At 45.0% G+C, this 18,047-nt stretch overlaps 1 protein-coding gene across 3 annotated transcripts; it reads left to right on the top strand.

Annotated features, from left to right (window-relative positions):
* The first annotated feature begins 6,774 nt into the window (after positions 1–6,774).
* LOC147602099 (uncharacterized) lies at positions 6,775–16,060 on the top strand. Of its 3 annotated transcripts, none has more exons than XM_086740100.1 (5): positions 6,775–7,306; positions 12,142–12,279; positions 12,677–12,806; positions 14,542–14,730; positions 14,834–16,060. In XM_086740100.1, exons 2-5 carry the CDS (start codon positions 12,177–12,179, stop codon positions 14,856–14,858), a joined length of 447 nt encoding a protein of 148 aa, XP_086596226.1. In that variant the 5' UTR covers positions 6,775–7,306; positions 12,142–12,176; the 3' UTR covers positions 14,859–16,060. The 3 variants fall into 3 exon arrangements, with proteins under 3 accessions (XP_086596226.1, XP_086596225.1, XP_086596224.1); XM_086740099.1 differs by adding an exon at positions 7,791–7,928 and having other exon boundaries at positions 14,542–16,060; XM_086740098.1 differs by having other exon boundaries at positions 6,777–7,306; positions 14,542–16,060.
* Positions 16,061–18,047: the final 1,987 nt, after the last annotated feature.

The raw sequence follows: 18,047 nt of genomic DNA, 5'->3' as shown, positions 1-18,047 counted from the left end.
GGTGGAGAGGAGCAGTGTGCATGCGCGCCACCCCTCCCTCTCCGCGTCTTCCCGCGGCCTGCTGGGAGTTGTAGTTCTGCCGCTCCGAAGCTCTCCCTCTGCTTTTCCCACCCAGCCCGGCGTGGGCTCGGGGGGCCGCGCCGCTCCTTGCCCGCGCGGGTTCACTCTGCTGGGGCAGAGGGAGAGGGCTGGCGGGGGGCAGCCCCGGCGGTCCCTGTGACGGGGAGCTGCGGGTGAGGGCTGCTCGGTGGGCAGCCAGGGGGTCTGAGGGGTGCAGGCGGCAGGGCCCTGACGGCCTCTTCCCGTGGGTCTGCTCCTGCGTGGAGTGGGCAGGCTTCATTCGGTGCCACTCTCGTGCAAAGATGGCTGCCCACCTGGCATAAACTTTGGGATTCTTACTGAAACCAAAGCTCTCCATCGCCTTTTGTTTCCTCCCTGTTGTTTTACGGGGGCAGAGACCCGCAGGGCGGTGGGGGCTGGTGGCAGCGAGCCGTGACCAAGGACAGCCTGCGCGAGCGTGCAGGGCACAGACACATGCAAAAATACGCTTGTTGTCCGAAGTGGTTTACACAGGAAGTCCCAGTCCTTTAAGTTATTCTTGGTATAAATATATGCCTTCATTCTTAGAAGTTTTTGCTTGGAATAAATCTTATTTGTTGCTTTCCTTTTATTTTGCAATGGGTTTTTTTTTGCTTAATTACAAGAGACCGCCAGGCTGTACTTCAAATCTGCCCTCGGTCTTCACCACAGCCTTCCGCCGTAAGCTAACAAGTGAACTCTTCCTTTCCTACGGTGGGAAAATTGCGCAAGGAGGGTTTTGTGGCTTCCCCAAAGCCACAAGCTCCTGATTCCCAGACCCATGCACGGGCCATCTAACACCACCACTTCTTCAGGTCATGATCTGTGTGAGAACTCTCAAGGCTGACTCCTTTGTCACAGAAGAAGAGACAGAAGTGTTGGCTAAATACATCAAAAGAGAGTCTGATTGGCTAAAGAACACATCAAGTTTCCTCAGCCTCTGCTGCTGCTGCTGCTTTCCCCTGTTTAAGGCACTGTTCCTGTGAATAATGTACTTACCCTTTCCTGTCCACATCTGTCCTGAAACTGTTTAAATAATAACAATAACAAAGGAGCAGAAGAGAGACACCAGGTGGTCTAGCTGGTGAAGATAATTTTTTTTTTCCAGATATGTGAACTGGAAATAGAGTAGTTCCTGATCCAAAACCTTTTGGTACCAGAGGGATTTTTTTCCATTGATGTTATCAGGCTTCAGAACAGGGCCTTCCTGAGAACACAGCGCTTAGGGGGGCAGTCCCAGGTGGCAAACTCTGGAGAAGCCATCAGAGTTGTTCTTTTTCCCTTCCCTTTGAGGTCTTTGTGAATACAGAGTTTTTCTGTTCCATATGCCATTTCCCCTCCTCCACTTTTTGATTTAAGAGCAGTGACGATCCTGTATCTATGTAAATATTTACAGGAGAGGTCCTGGATCCTTTTCAAGGCTCAGTTAGCAAAGTCTGTGACACACAGGAACAAGAAGAACAGCTTTCTAAGAAAATGTTTCTGGCATCGATTACAACTGGCAGCAAAGGTGTGGCAGAAAACAGCCAGAAACGGGAACCAAAAAATCTGGTGTCCTCATTTGTGATCTCTTAACAACTGGCACACACACATCCACTGCTTGTACATTTGCAGTACAGCATAGCCCACTCCTGATTTCATGCATCCCCACAAAAATGGCTCATTCCCCAAGCCCTGAGATCTCTGAGGCTAATGGATAGCAAGGACAAGTGATTTGTGGTGAAAACTGATGCTTTTGAGGAACATATGACTAAGCAAAGTGTTCAGAGGATGTAATGATTTGCAAAGCATGAGAAATGAAGTTTTCTTTCTTTACATTGTGAATGTAAGCTGATTTGCATATAGATTGGACCTGTCAAGTGTACTAATATCAATCAAAAAGCTGTGAAAATAAAACTGAAGTTGCAAATAAATCATTCATTTATGTGAATGTTGCTGTTCATTTTAATTTTTTTTTTTTCCAAAGCAGTTTGAAAAAGCCAGATGCTGAAAAATGAGATACTTGGAGTTAAGCTTGGAAGTCTGAGAGCTTTGGATTGGCAGTGTGGTTGTTTAGAAAAGTGTTACAAGCCAAAAAGCATGAAAATCCGCAGCCACTAGCCCCTCATCAGTGTTAAGCCTGTGCAAGCCCTCTCTGCCCACACTGGTACCTGCTGTTCTGTGTAGAGTGAAGACCCAGCCTGAGGAAAATCTGCTGTGGCCTGCTGAATGCCTGATTTCTTCCCTGATCCATGCCCTTTGAAATGCTGGCGTGTTGGAGTTGCTGTATAGGTATGCAATATTCACCTGACCTACACAAATTGTAGTGATATACAGGGTGCACATAACAGAGGCAGTGCAGAAGACTTTGTGCTTAGCTTAAAAATGGTGGGACACACCATAAGGAAACCTTTTCAGTGTTACCTCTTTCAGTAACTTCTTGCTGTCAGTCCACGTGAAAGGACGGGGGTGATGTCCTTGAACAGTAGCAGGAACGCGATATGTGGGGACAGCTGCCTTATCCAGAAATCCCAGATAATGCACTCCAGCCCTGCACCCAGGTTGCAGCTATCTTTTTTTCTCCTCCTTTATTTCTTTCTGGGACAGGCTATGCATAACACCCCTCCTCCCTTGCAATCAGTTAATCAGTTTGTTCAGTTCTCTTCCACTCCAGGCACTGGACCAGCCTACACTGATCGTCCCACAGATGAAAAGTCCTGCTGTTTTCGTAGTGATTTCCCTTGTACAGGTGCCAATCACTTAGTAAAGGACGGGACTAATGCAAACAAATAGAGAAAGGTTTGGGTTGGGCTGCAGCGGGGCAGGGTTAACTGGTGAGGCCCCACATTCTGCGGCTTTGCTTTTTGCCACCTTTCTGCCAGAAATTACAGCCTTCTCCAGCTTGCCTGCACAAGAACCTCTGGTACCGAAAGGACCGGCATTAACCACTGCTATTGAAGGTCCTCAAGCAGGTCACGGGCAGAGCAGCAGGATGGAGTGATTGTGGATGCAGTTCTGCCGTAAGATCAGAGGGGCAATCGCCTCCTGATGAGCTGCTGGAAGAGGAGCTGTTCTCAGCTGTCCCTTCCTCCAGGTGTCTGGAGAGAAGAAATAACCTGCATGTTTGCACTCCTGTTAATGCTACACTAATGCTTTTACCTGTTCTTGTCCTGCCCTTCTCCTTTGCATGGGTACATGGATGGGGACAAGAGCACCATCCTCTTTCCTCCCATGCCTGGCTGAGTCCCTCCATGACAGAGGATTCACATGGCAGCAGATATTGCAATAAATAGGAAATACTTGTTCAAACAACAACATAAAATGCAATCAAGCAGTGAAGGCTAACATGAAGAAACAACAAAAGCAAGTAAAACCAGGAAAAGTGACATTTCTAGCAGGTGCAAAACACTCCAAGTTTGCTGGTACCTACAGCAAGCACACATTAGGAAATTTTAAATAGTGCAGATGATTGTAGAGTTTCTAATGAGCCCAGGTAGTAAAATCAATGCCCTTTGAACACCCCAGCAGGAGCAAAAGTCCCAAGGCTGTGTGGTGTGCCCACGTGCTGTCACAGGGCAGGCACAGTGTGTGTTAGTTGAAGGAGTTACTATGCGGGGCTGCCTCAGCCAAACCTCTGAAGGGTCCATTTCTAGAGACTCTTCCAGTCCCAGTGTTGTTCTTCTATTGCTGGGGGTCCTGTGGCTGTGAGCCTGGAGAGGAGTGCCCAATAGTGTATTGGAAAAACAATAAATGAAGATAAGGAGAGGGATATATTATCCACAAGGGGAGGCAGCATCTGCTGCAATATCCTGCAAACTTCCCAGCACCCAGCATACATCTTGATGCACCCTTGGGAGTTACCCTCTGCCTTCTGACCAGCTGGTCTGACAGCACCTGGTCAATACATGCTGTGAAGTGCTGTGTAGGCTCTCAGTGCCAGGCCTGTGTCCCCTGTTGTTCTTTGTGGCTTCCTCTGACAGCCTTGCCTCCCTGCATGAGCTCGTGGCTATGCCACAGGTGGTCTGAGTCCTTTTGAAGGTGCCCGTGCCTGCAGCAGCGACACACAGACAGCCCTTGCTTTCATCCCAGCTGGGCAAGGGAGGAAGCCTCACGCAGCAGAGACATTTCAGTCACTGATTTGCAGCAGTCCAAAGCAGGCATGAAGTGGTACCAGAGCGGAGAGCAACACTTAACAGGTGCTCAGCACTTGCCTTGATCTGACGTGAGAAAGAAGTAACTGCAGCTGTGTGGGCAAGACCTCCAAGCAGTGGCGGTTTGCACAGGGGCAGGCAGGAGAACCAGCACTGCGATGGTGGAGGTGACCGACCCCATAAGCCAGGCTGGGGAGAGAGGAGCTGTTTGAGGCAGGCTGCTTCCCAGCTTGTGCACGAGGCTGAGGCAAGTCAGAGCCCAGCAGTGGCTGGCCATCCCTGGGGCAGCTCCAAAGACTGAGAATCCTGATAATTGCACAGGAGCATCTGTGGCACTTCAGAGCTTTCTTGAAATCCATGCTGGCTCTTGTAAGGACTTTTAAAAAGTCTCCAGCCCTACGGCTGTTAACATCTCCCAGCCAGCCAGCCCTCTGGTCCCTGAGAGGTGTCAGGAATTCCTCTGTGACTCCATCTCACTCATGGTGTCCAGCTTTTCCACTCCGAGGGTATTTTGGCTCAGTGTGTATATGGCAGCCAGGTCCAAACACAGCAGCAGCGCTGAGGAGACTCACAGCTACTGCAGTGCCACATGCCCCTGGGTTTGAGCCCTTTTTGCCCTCAGCTTGCTAAATCTGCACCTGCCCAAAGGCTGCAGGGTAAATCAGGGTCTGGGAAAATGAGCACAAATGTTTCTGCAGATGTTGTTCTCGCTGGGGGGATTTTGCTGTCTCGGAGCTCTTGTGTGTCCTGAGAGAACCATAGGCAGACGTGTGCAGTAGCCTGTTTGCCTATCACAAGCTACCAGCTTCATGCTGAGATTACTCAAGTTTAGAAAATCGACTGCAAGCAGCAATCCTCATGCAGGAGAGCAGATTAAACACCCTGCATTTGCTTACAACACAGTCATTGAGCTGTGGCAACAAATTAAAATGTGAGTTTCCTGTTAGTTGGTTATATTAAGGTTCCCAGTCTTTGCTTAGTATGGTACAGTGATGGTACATGGGCGCTGGGTGTCCCTATCTGAATGTAGCCATGGTGGTGACAGTGGGCTGGGCAGTGCTCCTTTCACATCACCGGGATGTGAAGATGTAGATGGCAGCAGGCAGGAGACAGGAAAGGGAAGCGCTACAGCTCCCTCCTGTTCTGCCTCCCCTCCTAACCCCTGAGGAGGCACAGGGTATGGGGAATTTCTCTGCTTTCTAGAGAGCCAGGCTGAGGTAGCACACCTCCAGCACAAAACCAGGATATCGGGCACACGCTGCGACCCTTCACCAGCAGGAGTTGGATTTGGACCAGGGTTTCGGGAGTGGGTTACTGCTCCTGTGTGGGTTTCCCCATCAGGTTTGCTCAGCAGACGTCTCTGTGCCATGCCGTGGAGGGGTCCTTGCTCAGAACGTTCCTCCATCCAGCATCCCCATCCCACGCTGGCCATCAGCAGTTTGTTTCCTCTTTGCAGGGAGTTGCAACAGCAGCATGACAGGACTGTGTTTGCTGCATGCTGAATGGGGAACAGCTGGAGACAGATTATTGTTTGGGTTATTTGCCTGTTGCCTGGACATTTTGTTTGCTTGTTTGAGCTCTGAAAAAATAGGTTTCCAGTTCCTCCGGAGGCTGGTCTGTGTTAAGCCTGTATGTTGTGGGCTGCTTTTGAAAACTGGTGTTTTATAACTTTGCAAATGAGTGTCCTGCTGCTTCAGTGGCAAGGCTCCATAAACAAGGCAGTCTCAGAAATTTCCCCGCCACAGAGCCAGTGGGACTGGGGGAGCAGGAGCAGCCAAAACCACATGCTTCTGGTGTCAGAGAAGCAGATACCCCTGAGTGTGGTCCCGGTTGACCTCTCTTTTGAGTGGATTTAAGTGGCTGACTAAGTGATAGTGCTGGTTGATGTTTCTGGACGGTGCTTAGGAAGGATGCCACTCAGCTTTCCTCCCGATTGGCTCCTCACCTGGCGTAAACCAGCATCACTTTGTTGCAATCATAATACTACGTTTGTAACTGCTCTGTCTGTAACACTTGCACATATCCTCTGGCTCCTTACTTCTGAGTGTTTGCTTTTATTCTGAGTGGCTGGACAGTCCTTCACGCTGTGAGAAAAGCATCTTTTTTTTTTTTTTTTCCTCACTGCTGAGTGCAGACATTTTGGCTGCGTAAAATTGAGTTAAATAAGAATAGGCTGGTCAGGAAACAGAGAGGTTGGTGTTGCCAGCTGATACTGGAGAAGTAATATCAGGAAGAATGCAGATTTGGCCAAGGGACTCGCAAGCAGTGCCATGGGTCCAGTCATGAGCCTGGGTGTGCAGCTATTGCGTAGCTTCGGGCTGTGGCGGCTGCACATCCTCTCAAATCACAGTGAAATGTCATTTTGACACAGACATAGGACCAGAGTCAGGGGTCCACCTCCTGCTTCACACAAAACATCCCTTTAACACCTTCTGTTTCTTTGGAAATCTCTTTATTGAGTACTGACCAGACCTGAGCCTGTTTGATTTGGCAGGCACAGACCTGGGGGAGGGGGGCAGGGGGAAAAAAAAATAACAACACTGCAGCTGATTCATCCCTCCTTGTTTATTCCACCAGAAATAGATTTGGCAGAGCGCATCGGGAATGAACTAATCAGCAGGGAATTAATTGGCATGTTTGTTAAAAGGCAGGAACAACGTGGTGAATAAATTCATGGCTGGATGGCCGGAGGGTTCAAGCAGCCAGAGAGAAGCACTGCATAGTGGAAACTGTGACTCGTAAGAGAAGTTGTACAGCTGTGCCGGAGAGCCAGCGGTTGAGAGCTGCCCAGAAGAACCAGGGGCAAAGATATACGGGTGTCCTTGCAGACGGAGCTGCTTTCAAGAGAGGCTCCACCGCCCAGGCTTTCCTTCCCATAAGGCTCCCATGTGTGGGGGAGATGGCTAGCTTGCAGGAGTGGGAGGGAGGGGTAGGAGAGGTACAGCTGGAGGAGGCTCCACAGAAAGACTGTGGAAACGTGGAAAGCGGGGAAATGAAGAGGGATACGTCACTTATTGCAAGCTGAAATCCAGAGAAGAGGAGCAGGGAGGCAGAGATTTGGAAGCCTCGTGACAGAAGGACTGGCCTCAAGAGCACAGGTAACACTTGTGTGCAATTCTCTGCCTTCTTTTTGTTTCTTCTTCTGGAGGAGACACATCCATGCACCTTGGAAAGAGCTTGTTGGGTTGAGGGACTCTAAACGCACCTGTGGGAAGAGCCAGGAGAGAAGGGGACTTGTGCAGACTGGCATGGACTTGGAGGTTGGAGGATTGCTACCTACATTTCCAGAGAACAGGGGTGTGCAGAGTGAAAGAAGAAAAGAAGAGAAAGCAAATCCTGAGAGAGAGACAGACAGCCAGACATGGAGAGTGTAAGGTGCCTGTCCAGGGAGAGAGGAAACTTCTTAAGAGGGAAGTTCTAAATGAGAGAGAGATGGAGATAATCCTGAGAAAGCAGGTACACCTGGAGAAGAGGCAGAAGGTGTATATTTCCTCCTCAAGACCAACAGTACCTTACTAATGTTATGATTTGCAGTAGATGTGTGCTTTACACCTAGATAGCTTTTTTTTCCTTCTTCTTTAGCATCAGTATGCCTGCCTGCTGGCAACAGCATCACCCTAGCTGTCCATCATCAGGGCTGTCAATCAGATCCCTTCGTTTAGCAGGAGGGTCAGGCTGTTTGAGGGACTCAGGTGCAAAGAGCTTTCACATAACATTCAGGTAGAAAAAGAGTAGTGTCACTCTTAATTATATGCAAAAGCACTGTGTAATTCAAATATGTTGCCAGACTTGAAAAAGTCAATATATTGTGCTTCCTACATAACCCAAAGCTCGGTGCATGCATGTACCAACATACAGCATTATACCCACACACCTATAAACCAAAGAATAACACATTACAATAGATTTTTAACAAGGACCTTTAAAACAGGTGATATCCTAGCTGTACCATTGTGGCTGGGTTAATATCGTAGGATCTCATTTTTTAAATTGCTTTTGGCATTTTTCTTGATCTTTCCACCATTACATAATAGTACAAGCATATGCTAATGTTTATATTACCCTGACGTCTTTTGCTTGCAGAGCTAACAAATGCCATCCACTTTGGAAGTAGAGCTTGCAAATTTTTTTATTGTTCTGGACTTGCAGTCTTGGCAGCTTTCTCCTCTGAAAGCTCAGAGTTTTTTTCAGGATCCCAGCCTGGGAGCTCTGGCAGAACAGGCATTAACTGAGAAATTGTGTGCATCTACTATATGCTTTTTTAATGTGAAGCCGTTTGGTTCATAGCACCTAAACCTTCTTTGACTTCATACATAAACCAGAAGATTTTAGATGGGTATATGTAAGCAATATAACCTTAAAATACTGTTAAAATATCGTGTATGGAAATAAAGATAGAGAAATCCCAACAGTCTGCAAAAATATCTTTATTATCTATTGAGATCCTTTACAAAATTGAGAATGTTAAACTTATTTTGATGCTTAAATATCCATTACTGTTGGAGTGAGAGCTACATTTTATGTATTTTTGATTTACCTGAGATCAAACTCCCTGATTCATTTAAAAGTATATTTTATTTCTCAGCAAATGACCCAAAACCCAATATCACTGTTCAGCTTTACTTTGAAAGTAGCTCAAAAGGAACTTGGGAAAATAATGAGAGGAGAGCAGATCTCAAATGAAAACCACAAAGCTAATTCACTTGCAGTCCAATATTGCAGAAAAAAATCCTTCATTTTCGGTATCACTACAGTGATTGCTAACTCTAACCAACAAAATTCTCCTCTCAAAGCAAGCACCGGCTTGAGCTAACACAGCAGGATGCTCATGCATGGCATCGGGAGGGTGTATGCGTTCAGAGCAGTCAGAAGTGCAGGGAAAGGTTTCAAGCCCTCTTGAGATAGAAGGGGGCAGGCAAGCTCTGAGTCATAATGCAATGGCTTGCGTGTCCGTGTGTTCTCCTCAGGCTTCAGGTGAGAGAGGGCTCTCTGAAATGAAGCTAGGAGAGGATAACCCAGGCAACTCCCCCACATCCTAGCAGGCCACACAACCCATGAGCACTAGTGAACTTTAGTCATCAAATTTGACCTCGGTGTGTCAGTCTGGGGCAGGTACCAGTGAAATTTCAGCGCTCAGTTGTCATTCCCTGCTTTGTGTGGGGATGACTGAGCACTGGAAATGGAATATACTGGAGTAGCAAGAAATAGAAAGGGTGAACAGGAGAGGGATATAGAAATATGAGTTCAAATCCTGACAACACTTCTTGGCTTTGGGGCAGGGATTCAGGCTTGGATGACACAACTGCTGATCCCGGCTGGGCTGTGTTCAGGGTATTGAGCTAGCAGAGATTTTTTTATCATGTCGGAGCAAGGAATTGAGAGGTTAAAAGAAAAAAAAAAAAATATGTGTAATAATGAGATGAATATGTCTGTATTCATTGCTTGCAGATGAAGGGACTGTCCAGTGAATCACTAAGCCTACTCTGCTCCAAGGGCAGAATATGATGTCATTTTCTGCCAGAGAGCATGCCATGTTATTGTAATTAACAGTAACAATAACAAAGCTACTATGTTATTATTGTTATTCTCTGGACTTAGAAGCTTTTTCATTGAAGGATGTAAGAGAGGTTTCCCTGCTTGTCCATCCTTTGACAGTATTTTCCAGTGTGACACTGCAACGGATACAAAGACATATTTGCAACAGGCTTGGGATCTGGTTCCTATTACCGATGACCCCGCATACTTTTTTTTTGCTAGAAACTTTGTTAGTGAATATCCATTTGCCTTCTACAATTCCACCTAAGAGGGGGAAGATTGCTCAATTTCTCTGTAAGTGTCTGAGGTATGGGAATCTGTTTCAAAGATGATTATAACCTGATGTTTACTATGATAATAAATTACAGTAGGCCCTCAGGAATGCAGGGAGCAAAGATACAAAGAAACTGGCTCGTGAGGGGCCCTGCAAATAGAGTGTGTGGGTCTTGTGATTCACTTGGACACTTGATATTTTAAAAAGTTTCAGGTCAAGTAGGGTGGATTTTCAGCATCAGATGTAGGTGGAATTTATCACCACCCTTCTTTTAACAAATATGGAAAGATCAAAGTATCCCGTCCCTGGGGTATTGAAACAGGTGGGAAGTGGAAAGGGTAAGGAATGGACAATCTCTTCAGGATGTTTTAAAATGAGCTGGGAAGCCACGCTGCCTCCTTGATGCTGGCAGCATTTTCAAATCATTTGCAATTAGAGACGTTGGCATCTGGTAAGTCCTTTCCCATCAGGGAAGATTAAAAAGGCATGTGCAGTGCATAGTCATCAAAAGAAAGAGAAAAAATAAAGGTACTTATCTGGAAATGCAGAGAGGCAGAGGAGTTGTGGTGTCAATGTAAATAGTTTCAAGAGGTCCATGAAGACATTTTCATTATGTGCCTCGGTGATATCATCAAACCTTCTTAGAGATCTTCATTTTGGCAGCTCTGAATTGAGGGGAGGAAGAGGTGTATGTATGTGAGAGATAGGAAGAAGGTAATTTATTTTTTTTTCCTTTAAATGAGTACTGCAATTAGAAGAAGAATACTGAGTACAAAATACATCCTGACAGGTGGAAAGTAATATTTTTAAAGTAGCATGACATTTTCCATCAGTATGCTTATATTCATACTTCTATTTTAAATATATGGAAAAATAAATGCAGTTGCAATTAAAATACTCTAGTGATTGAATGCAAGAAAGGCACAAAGCAAAAGGATTTATTTATGTATTGCTTTATCTGCTACAGCTTCTAGTAGGTTTTGAGGTGGCTGAATTATTTCCAGATGGGGATGAGGGTTATATGATATTCAAAAAGCAATTTAATGTCCTTATATTTTGCAGTGAGTTCTTAGACTTTTGATGCATGTACCTGAACAGGGAAATAATTTGGATTTTCTGAATGTGCTTACTTCTCACATGAGCCACTCCATCACTGTGACTACAGATGACTGAAATAATCACTAAAACCCATGAACTTGGCAATGCATTTTTTCTGTTTGCTATGTTCAATATGCACATAATTGGTATTTCCAGCCAGCTTCTACCAGAACAGCTGTTCATGACATTTAAAAAAAAATTAAAATAAAATATCAGATTCAACACGGAGGGAATACTTAATTAAGACAGAATGACAAATTAGCATGAGTAAGCTGTGGAGAGACTGACCTATTCGCTTACATTTAGAGATAGTACTTGTCCAGGAGGGCCTGTAGGTTAGAGTTAACTTCCATTGGCTTGAGAATGATGGTAAATTCAAAAGAGGACACGAAGCTTAGGTAAATGCTCACATCAGTTCATATATCTGTCTTGCCTACTCTGCAGATTTGCTCAGGAGGAACTGACCCCCTGACATCAGGGCAAGGTGGAAACAGTAGATAGGGGGTGGGGTTGCCTTTGAGGCTCCATCACTGGGCAGCATCGCAGTTATTACCACTGGTTAGTGGATCGGATCAAAAATAACTTTTTTTTTTTATTCTGGCCTCTATTAAATCCTTAATTAATTGCTTCACTGGTTTGAACCTCGCTTTCTCTAATTGCAAAGTGGGGATGTGGCTATTTCTGTACCTTGTAGTACTGCCTCCTGACATTGATAGAACATTTATAGCTAAAAGGTGCTGTCCCAACATGGCTACATAAGAAGCAAAGCTACTTTCCTAGCTGCCGCCAGTTGATGAAGCATCTCTGTACCACTCAGTGGCTTGAAAAAAAAGGTAAGGAGGTTTGCACTTGTGAAAAAGAACAGTCCCTGTGCTTCTGTAAAAGCTAGGCTGAGCAACTTGAAAAATGTTTTAAAGAAATACATCATCAGAGTGAAATTTGATGTTGGGGTGACAGGTGAGAGGTGGTGAAAGAGAGGAAAGAGAGAAATAAAGCAGCTAGCAAGATTTTTTTTTGTCTCCACAGAGCAAGGGGAAGTCAAGAGCCTACAAACAGCCATCATGGTGACTCTTCCTCTTTTTCTCTTCTTCATCCTCTTGCCCTGCAGTAAATCCCAGGAGGACTTTCTGGACCAGCATCAGAAATGGAACTACAGAGAAGGCGGTAAGAGGTGGTGGGTCAGCCTGGGAGGTGTTCAGTAACTCAGAGCTGAAGATTCACCTATTTTGCCTTTGGAGTGAGACACAAAGTGCTCATTCATGAGTGCTCTTGATTCCTAGGTAGCTGCTGAGATTTCTGGAGAGAAAAAATGGTTTTAGAAATAATCTACTGGGGTAATCCAGTGACAGCAGAAAACTTGGGTACCTGGAGGCAGAGAATTATGTTGTGCGGGAGAGTTACCTGCTTTTAAATTTAGATCCTCCCTATGTTTAATATTTGTCATTTCATTGCAACTCAGTTCAAGTGATGGGGCATGGAATCAAACTCAGACCACTGGCTCATGTTTTCTTGTTCTGTCACATTTATTTTCCTCTCTTCCATGGCTGTCCTGCTAACCCAGCTGACAGGGTCAACATAGAAGGCATTAACAGCATTACTCAAACACTTGAGAAATGGGGAAATGGCATCTTCTGGCAAATGAAGCACACCCTGCTGAACAACCCAAATGCTTTACTGCCTGAGTTCTCCAGGTAACTCTCTTCATGTAGAGGTGGGATTCAGTCCTCTCCTGGGTGTTCTTCCCTGAGTGAGATTCATCTTGTTTACCTTTCAGATTGCTCAAGTGTGGGGAGATTAATCCCACTGTCTTGGTATCTGTTGTGCTAGCAGTTCTGGTTACCCTAGTAAACTGAATATTCTGCTGACTACTTATTGCCAAATATGCCCTGTTGTTAGGACTGTATTATAAGAATTATCCTAAAGAAAATGTAGGCTGTCCTCAGCACCTCCTGTGAGAACAGTATGGAAAAATGAATTGTGCCACAAATCCATACATAGACTTGGCCCCAGGGCAGGGAGAAGCTAATTTGGCCTGTAATGCTTTTTATTTCAGTCTCTGTACCACCTAGATCTGAGAAAGCTATTCACTAGTCCATGTTCTCTTATTTCCCACTTTGCATTACAGGAAATATTAATGATTGAGTACACTCACTTCAGTCTCATATTTCTGGAAACTAAGTGGGAAAGGCAATGAAAGAGAGAGAGGAGAAGGGAATCTGGGAATTTCTAGAAACCTCATATCAATTACATCAGAATTGTTCATAAAACAAGTCATCCTCTTCCATAACTCAGCTTTCTCTTTAGGAAACAGAAAAAAAAATAATAATCTTTCTGCAACTGCTACACGTTGAACCAGTTGAAGAGGAAAGGCTAGAAGAATAAAATGGCATAGTCAGAAGGTCACACAGTATCTGTAGAGATTAAGGCTTTAGAAGGATATGGTTGATAGATTATACGTTGACCTTTGGCATCAAGTGGATTTCTCCCTGGCTGTTGTTATTAGCCCAGAATTCATCACAACTTTCACACTGCCAGTGCTGAAATTCATTGATGTCTAAGATTATCAGAGCCAATATTAAGTCATGTATTTGGAAAGCTCCAACTTTAGTCCAGGGAGATGTAATGAGCCTATTCAGCCATATTTTCTGCATAGGGCTTTGAATTGAGAGTTTGCCAGTAAGGACACAAGCTAGTCCGTTAGAAATGTTAAGGACTGACAGTAATCCTCAGGAATCACTGGCCTACCCTCCATGTCTGTTCCTGGTTAACAGCAAGACTAATTAATACTAATTAATATTAGGTAAGATTAGAATGATCATCAGGTCTTTGTAACACTCAAAGGAAGGGTCAGGGTTACCCCAAGCATGCTGGTGCATCATTGTGGCCCTCACCTTGCCAAATCCTGATGTAAAACCTGGTTCTTCCCCTCCCTCAGCTCAGGCAGAGTCACAGCCTGGAGTGACCACGGGTCTGTGCAGTCACAGCTGCACCATGGCACTCAGCAGACAGTCCTTCACCTGGAAGTCCTCATAAGTTATCCCATGCATTGCTGCTCTCTTCTTCTCTACCCTTGCTCGTTTCAGCCACGCAGAATGGTTTTCATCTCCCCTCTTAAAGCAGGAGTGCTGTGAAGTGCTTCTGGGAGCTCATAAACCAGCTGTCATTCTGCGCTGAGCCAGCTGTGCTTTGGTGGTGATGGAAAGAGCACGTTGCTCATTCTGGTCCTGAAGCTCATGGTTTTCTGGGTTCAGATAGGGGCATCTCAGATTAATTCCCACCGCTCAAGGGTCAGGGTGGCTTTGGAAGCATCTTTTAATAGTTCCTTGCAACTTCCCCACCACCAAACCCGAGGTGATGGTAAATTATTTTCTATGCTCAGGAACACTCCTCACGCTGAGTTATTCTCCTGTATTACTCTCTCTGTAGTCTCCGCCCTGTCTCCGCGGCTGTGGACAATCTTGTGAGGGAAGTCCAGTCGATAAGGAAAAGGCTGGAAGAACTGAACGAACGCCTCAATGTCATCAGCAAAACTGTCCTTCCTCTCCGACTGAACGCTCTGCAGAGCCAGAGGCGTGGCAATACTCAGCTGCGGAGACTTCCGATGCATAGGAGAAGGTTGTATGCTCGCAGGAGACCTCAGAGAAGTTAATTCTCTACCAGAAAAAAAAAAAGGGAAACCTTTATTTTTTTTTTCATCTGCTTAACCCTTTCTCCACAGGACGCTGCTAGAGAGGATACAGTAAAGCAAGTATAAGTCAGCTTTACTAAGGACACCAGAACTTCTGCATTTTGTTGCTGCCTTTCAAGCTTAGGTCAGTAGGTAAACTCTAACCCTTTTCTTCAGTGATAGCTGTTTGTGTCCCATGCAGAATGAGTTGACAAGCTCAGTCTACTTGAGTGTGACTATCTTCAGGCTATACAGTCATTCTTTCTCCTTACCAGAGGAAGCTCTTTCTATAAAGATCAGGTGAATTTCCCTGTGTCCTAATTTTACAGCACTCCATCTGACACAGCTGGGGAATTTCATCTTCAAAAGTGCTGAACGCCTGATGAATGCAGAAAGATAGATTAGTGTTTGGCACTTGCAGCTGGGCAGGGAGAGGGAGAGGAAGCTATGTTTTAAAATACAGCCTTAACCTATTCTCCATCAGTGCAAAGAATGCCCCATTCACATGTTCAGAGGGTGGATAGGGTTGGATAACCTTGGTCTGTGCATCATCTTTCAAGACTGAAGATGTGTCAGATTCTAGGGACCTAATTTGAACATCTGTCTTGTGCAAAGAGCTTTTTTTTAGCTACCTGGAACTGGGCACTCAAAGCTTTGTTATTCAGCAGATATGTTCAGAATTTCCAGCACTCTGAAGGACATTGCATTGACTTCTGCCAAGACCCTTGGAAACCAGGGGGTGTTTTTTCAAAACTATTTTGATATCTAATGGCATAGATAGGTGTCTAGAAGGATTTTCTAAAATAGCTTAAGAGACAGTTCAGTTCCTAAAATCACAGATAATAATTCAGTTGATGTCTAATTTGCAGACTATCTTCACATGCAAGCACTGACCTCCAGACATTTTCCAACATCCTTTAGCACAATTAAGATCTGTAGAAAAAGAATAACTATATAACTCAAGGACTTTGGTGCCTCAGGGAGTACCGAGAATACCCTGTCTTAGACTTGTCTTTGCCTGTGGCTACTTGATGATAGTACCAGTGATAAAAAACAGTGCAGAAATCAAATTCTGCACTGAAAAGACAATAAAGTGGGCTTGCCCTTCAGGTCTCTAAAGGTAAATCCAATACAGATTCCCACTCAGCATTGCAGCCAACTGTGCACCTGAAATCTGTTGAAATATAGGCAGGAGAGTAAGAGGGGAAAACTATTTTTTTAAAAGGTCTGGATGATGCAATTTACAAGAACAGAAATAAAGAATGGATTATGTCTAAATGGTTGTGGGGGAGGCTGGCATGACAGTTGTTTTGCAAACACTCTCCAATCATAAACAATGAGGATGCAAACTAGTTATTTGAGGATTCCCAAGGCCCGAGCTTATGGGAAGAAGTTCAGTGACACTACAATAACCTCCAGAGGGAAAGAGGAAAAACTAGTTTCATATGAAATCTTTCAAAATGAATCAGAAGAATTAACACAGTCAGCATCTTAGCTGTGAGCTGGGAGTTGAGGGGAGGGGGAGTATGAGGCGTGTATGAGACAATCTGATAACTATTTCCCGGATGTAAATTCTCCAAGTTCAGGTTTTTAGAAAATAACAAAATTCTAACTTGGAAAGTCTTTCTTTGGCTTTTGCTTGGGAATTTAAACACTGCTTAACTACACAAGGGAAAAATCAAGCCTGTGAAAAGACTGATAAAAAGATACAGTTGTGCCTTTGGTGAAGATGTCAGCACAATTTCTCAGGAAATGTAGAGTATTTTGATCCCAGAATATATTTACCTAAATTACAAGGAATAACAGGAGAGAAAGACCTCATCAACCTCCTCCTTGTTATTCTGCATTCAGAGCTACTAGGCTGTGCTGGAGCATCAGCTGCACACTTGCACAGACTGCTGGTCCCTCCAGGGGATGTTTTACGCACTTTGCCTGGGGCTATCGAGACTGCTGGTCACTTTGGCCTGTGAGAGGAAGAATACAACATAAATGTCAGCTTTCATGTTCCTATTTTAGATATTAGCATTTTATCTGGCAGCCTGAGGGTGTATAAAATCCAACATGAAACAGAAAGGTAAGACTTCTGGCTCAGGGGAGTCCCTCAGTCACAGATGGCTGGAGATGGGAGGCCAGACCAGATGACTGCATGCTTCTACATTTTACCTAGATGTCCACCACCAGTTTTTGCCAGAGACAAAGGACTGGGCAAGATGGACCTCTGGTCTGACTCAGTCCATTTATTCCTATACTGATACATGCAAGTTGGTATTTTTAGCAAAATTCCACAGTTTAATGGAGAAGCTCACTGTTTTAAGAGAACAAATAAGGTGCAGAACGCAAGGTATATTACAGTTTTGCAATTTCTTGCATAATGGTGAATAAACCAAATTATATAAATGGTTAATAATTTACTAGATCTGTGGCCTTATCCCCACTGACAGCAGCCCCTGTCATTCACTCTGTAAAAGTCTATGCCGGGATCCAGCCCTGCTCCCCGACCTGAACATGGCCTGTTGGATCAGACGACCACGGTTAGCTGCTTTAACTTCTTTGTCTTTGCACCACCCTCTCTCTCCACATGGAAATGCTTTAATGGCACATTTCTTTTATCATTTTCTCTTTTTTTTTTTAAGAGTATAGTAAAGTTACACATCGGCCTGCTTCCATGCCGCTCACCTTCTCTTTGAGGAGGCAGAAGTCTAGCTGAGCAGGCATCTTGAGGTGCCTCTGCATCATTTGCCTGGGGAGCATGGTCTGATCCATGGCTGCCCCAGTGACTGGTATTTGGTTCCTTTCTCCACTACCCTCTTCTTAAACAGTCCTGGGCAAGCCACTTTCTCTACCTGGTGCTTGTCTTTGACATCGCTGATACAACTAAAACCCACTTGTGATCATGAAGAATCCACGTCCTCCATGCACATATATATACCCAGCTACATAAGCTGGCTAAGCCCCCTGTTGTGTTAATTTACTTATATTTCTGGGAAGGGACCTGGCTGGGCTGTGAACGCATGCAGAGGTCAGCAGTGGGAGAGCAAATACCATCAGCAGCTTTGTAAAATCTACCCCGTACCTAACAGCTATGGCAGCCACAGAGACACGGAGCACTGCCTTAGATTCAGTGTCTTGAAAGAAAGCAGCTGTGGTCCCCACCTTATTATTAAAAAAATAACAATAAACTTTATGATATTGCAGTTTCAGGGGAGCTGTGCCGCTCCATGCTATACGTTACATGCTTCTGGCAGTGCTTCCCCTCCCTTGTATC

Source organism: Chlamydotis macqueenii, chromosome 1 (genome assembly GCF_036417535.1).
Source record: "Chlamydotis macqueenii isolate bChlMac1 chromosome 1, bChlMac1.mat, whole genome shotgun sequence".
Lineage (NCBI taxonomy): Eukaryota > Metazoa > Chordata > Aves > Otidiformes > Otididae > Chlamydotis > Chlamydotis macqueenii.
The sequence above is the reverse complement of the archived record's forward strand: the minus strand, read 5'-3'. Positions and strand labels throughout refer to the sequence as shown.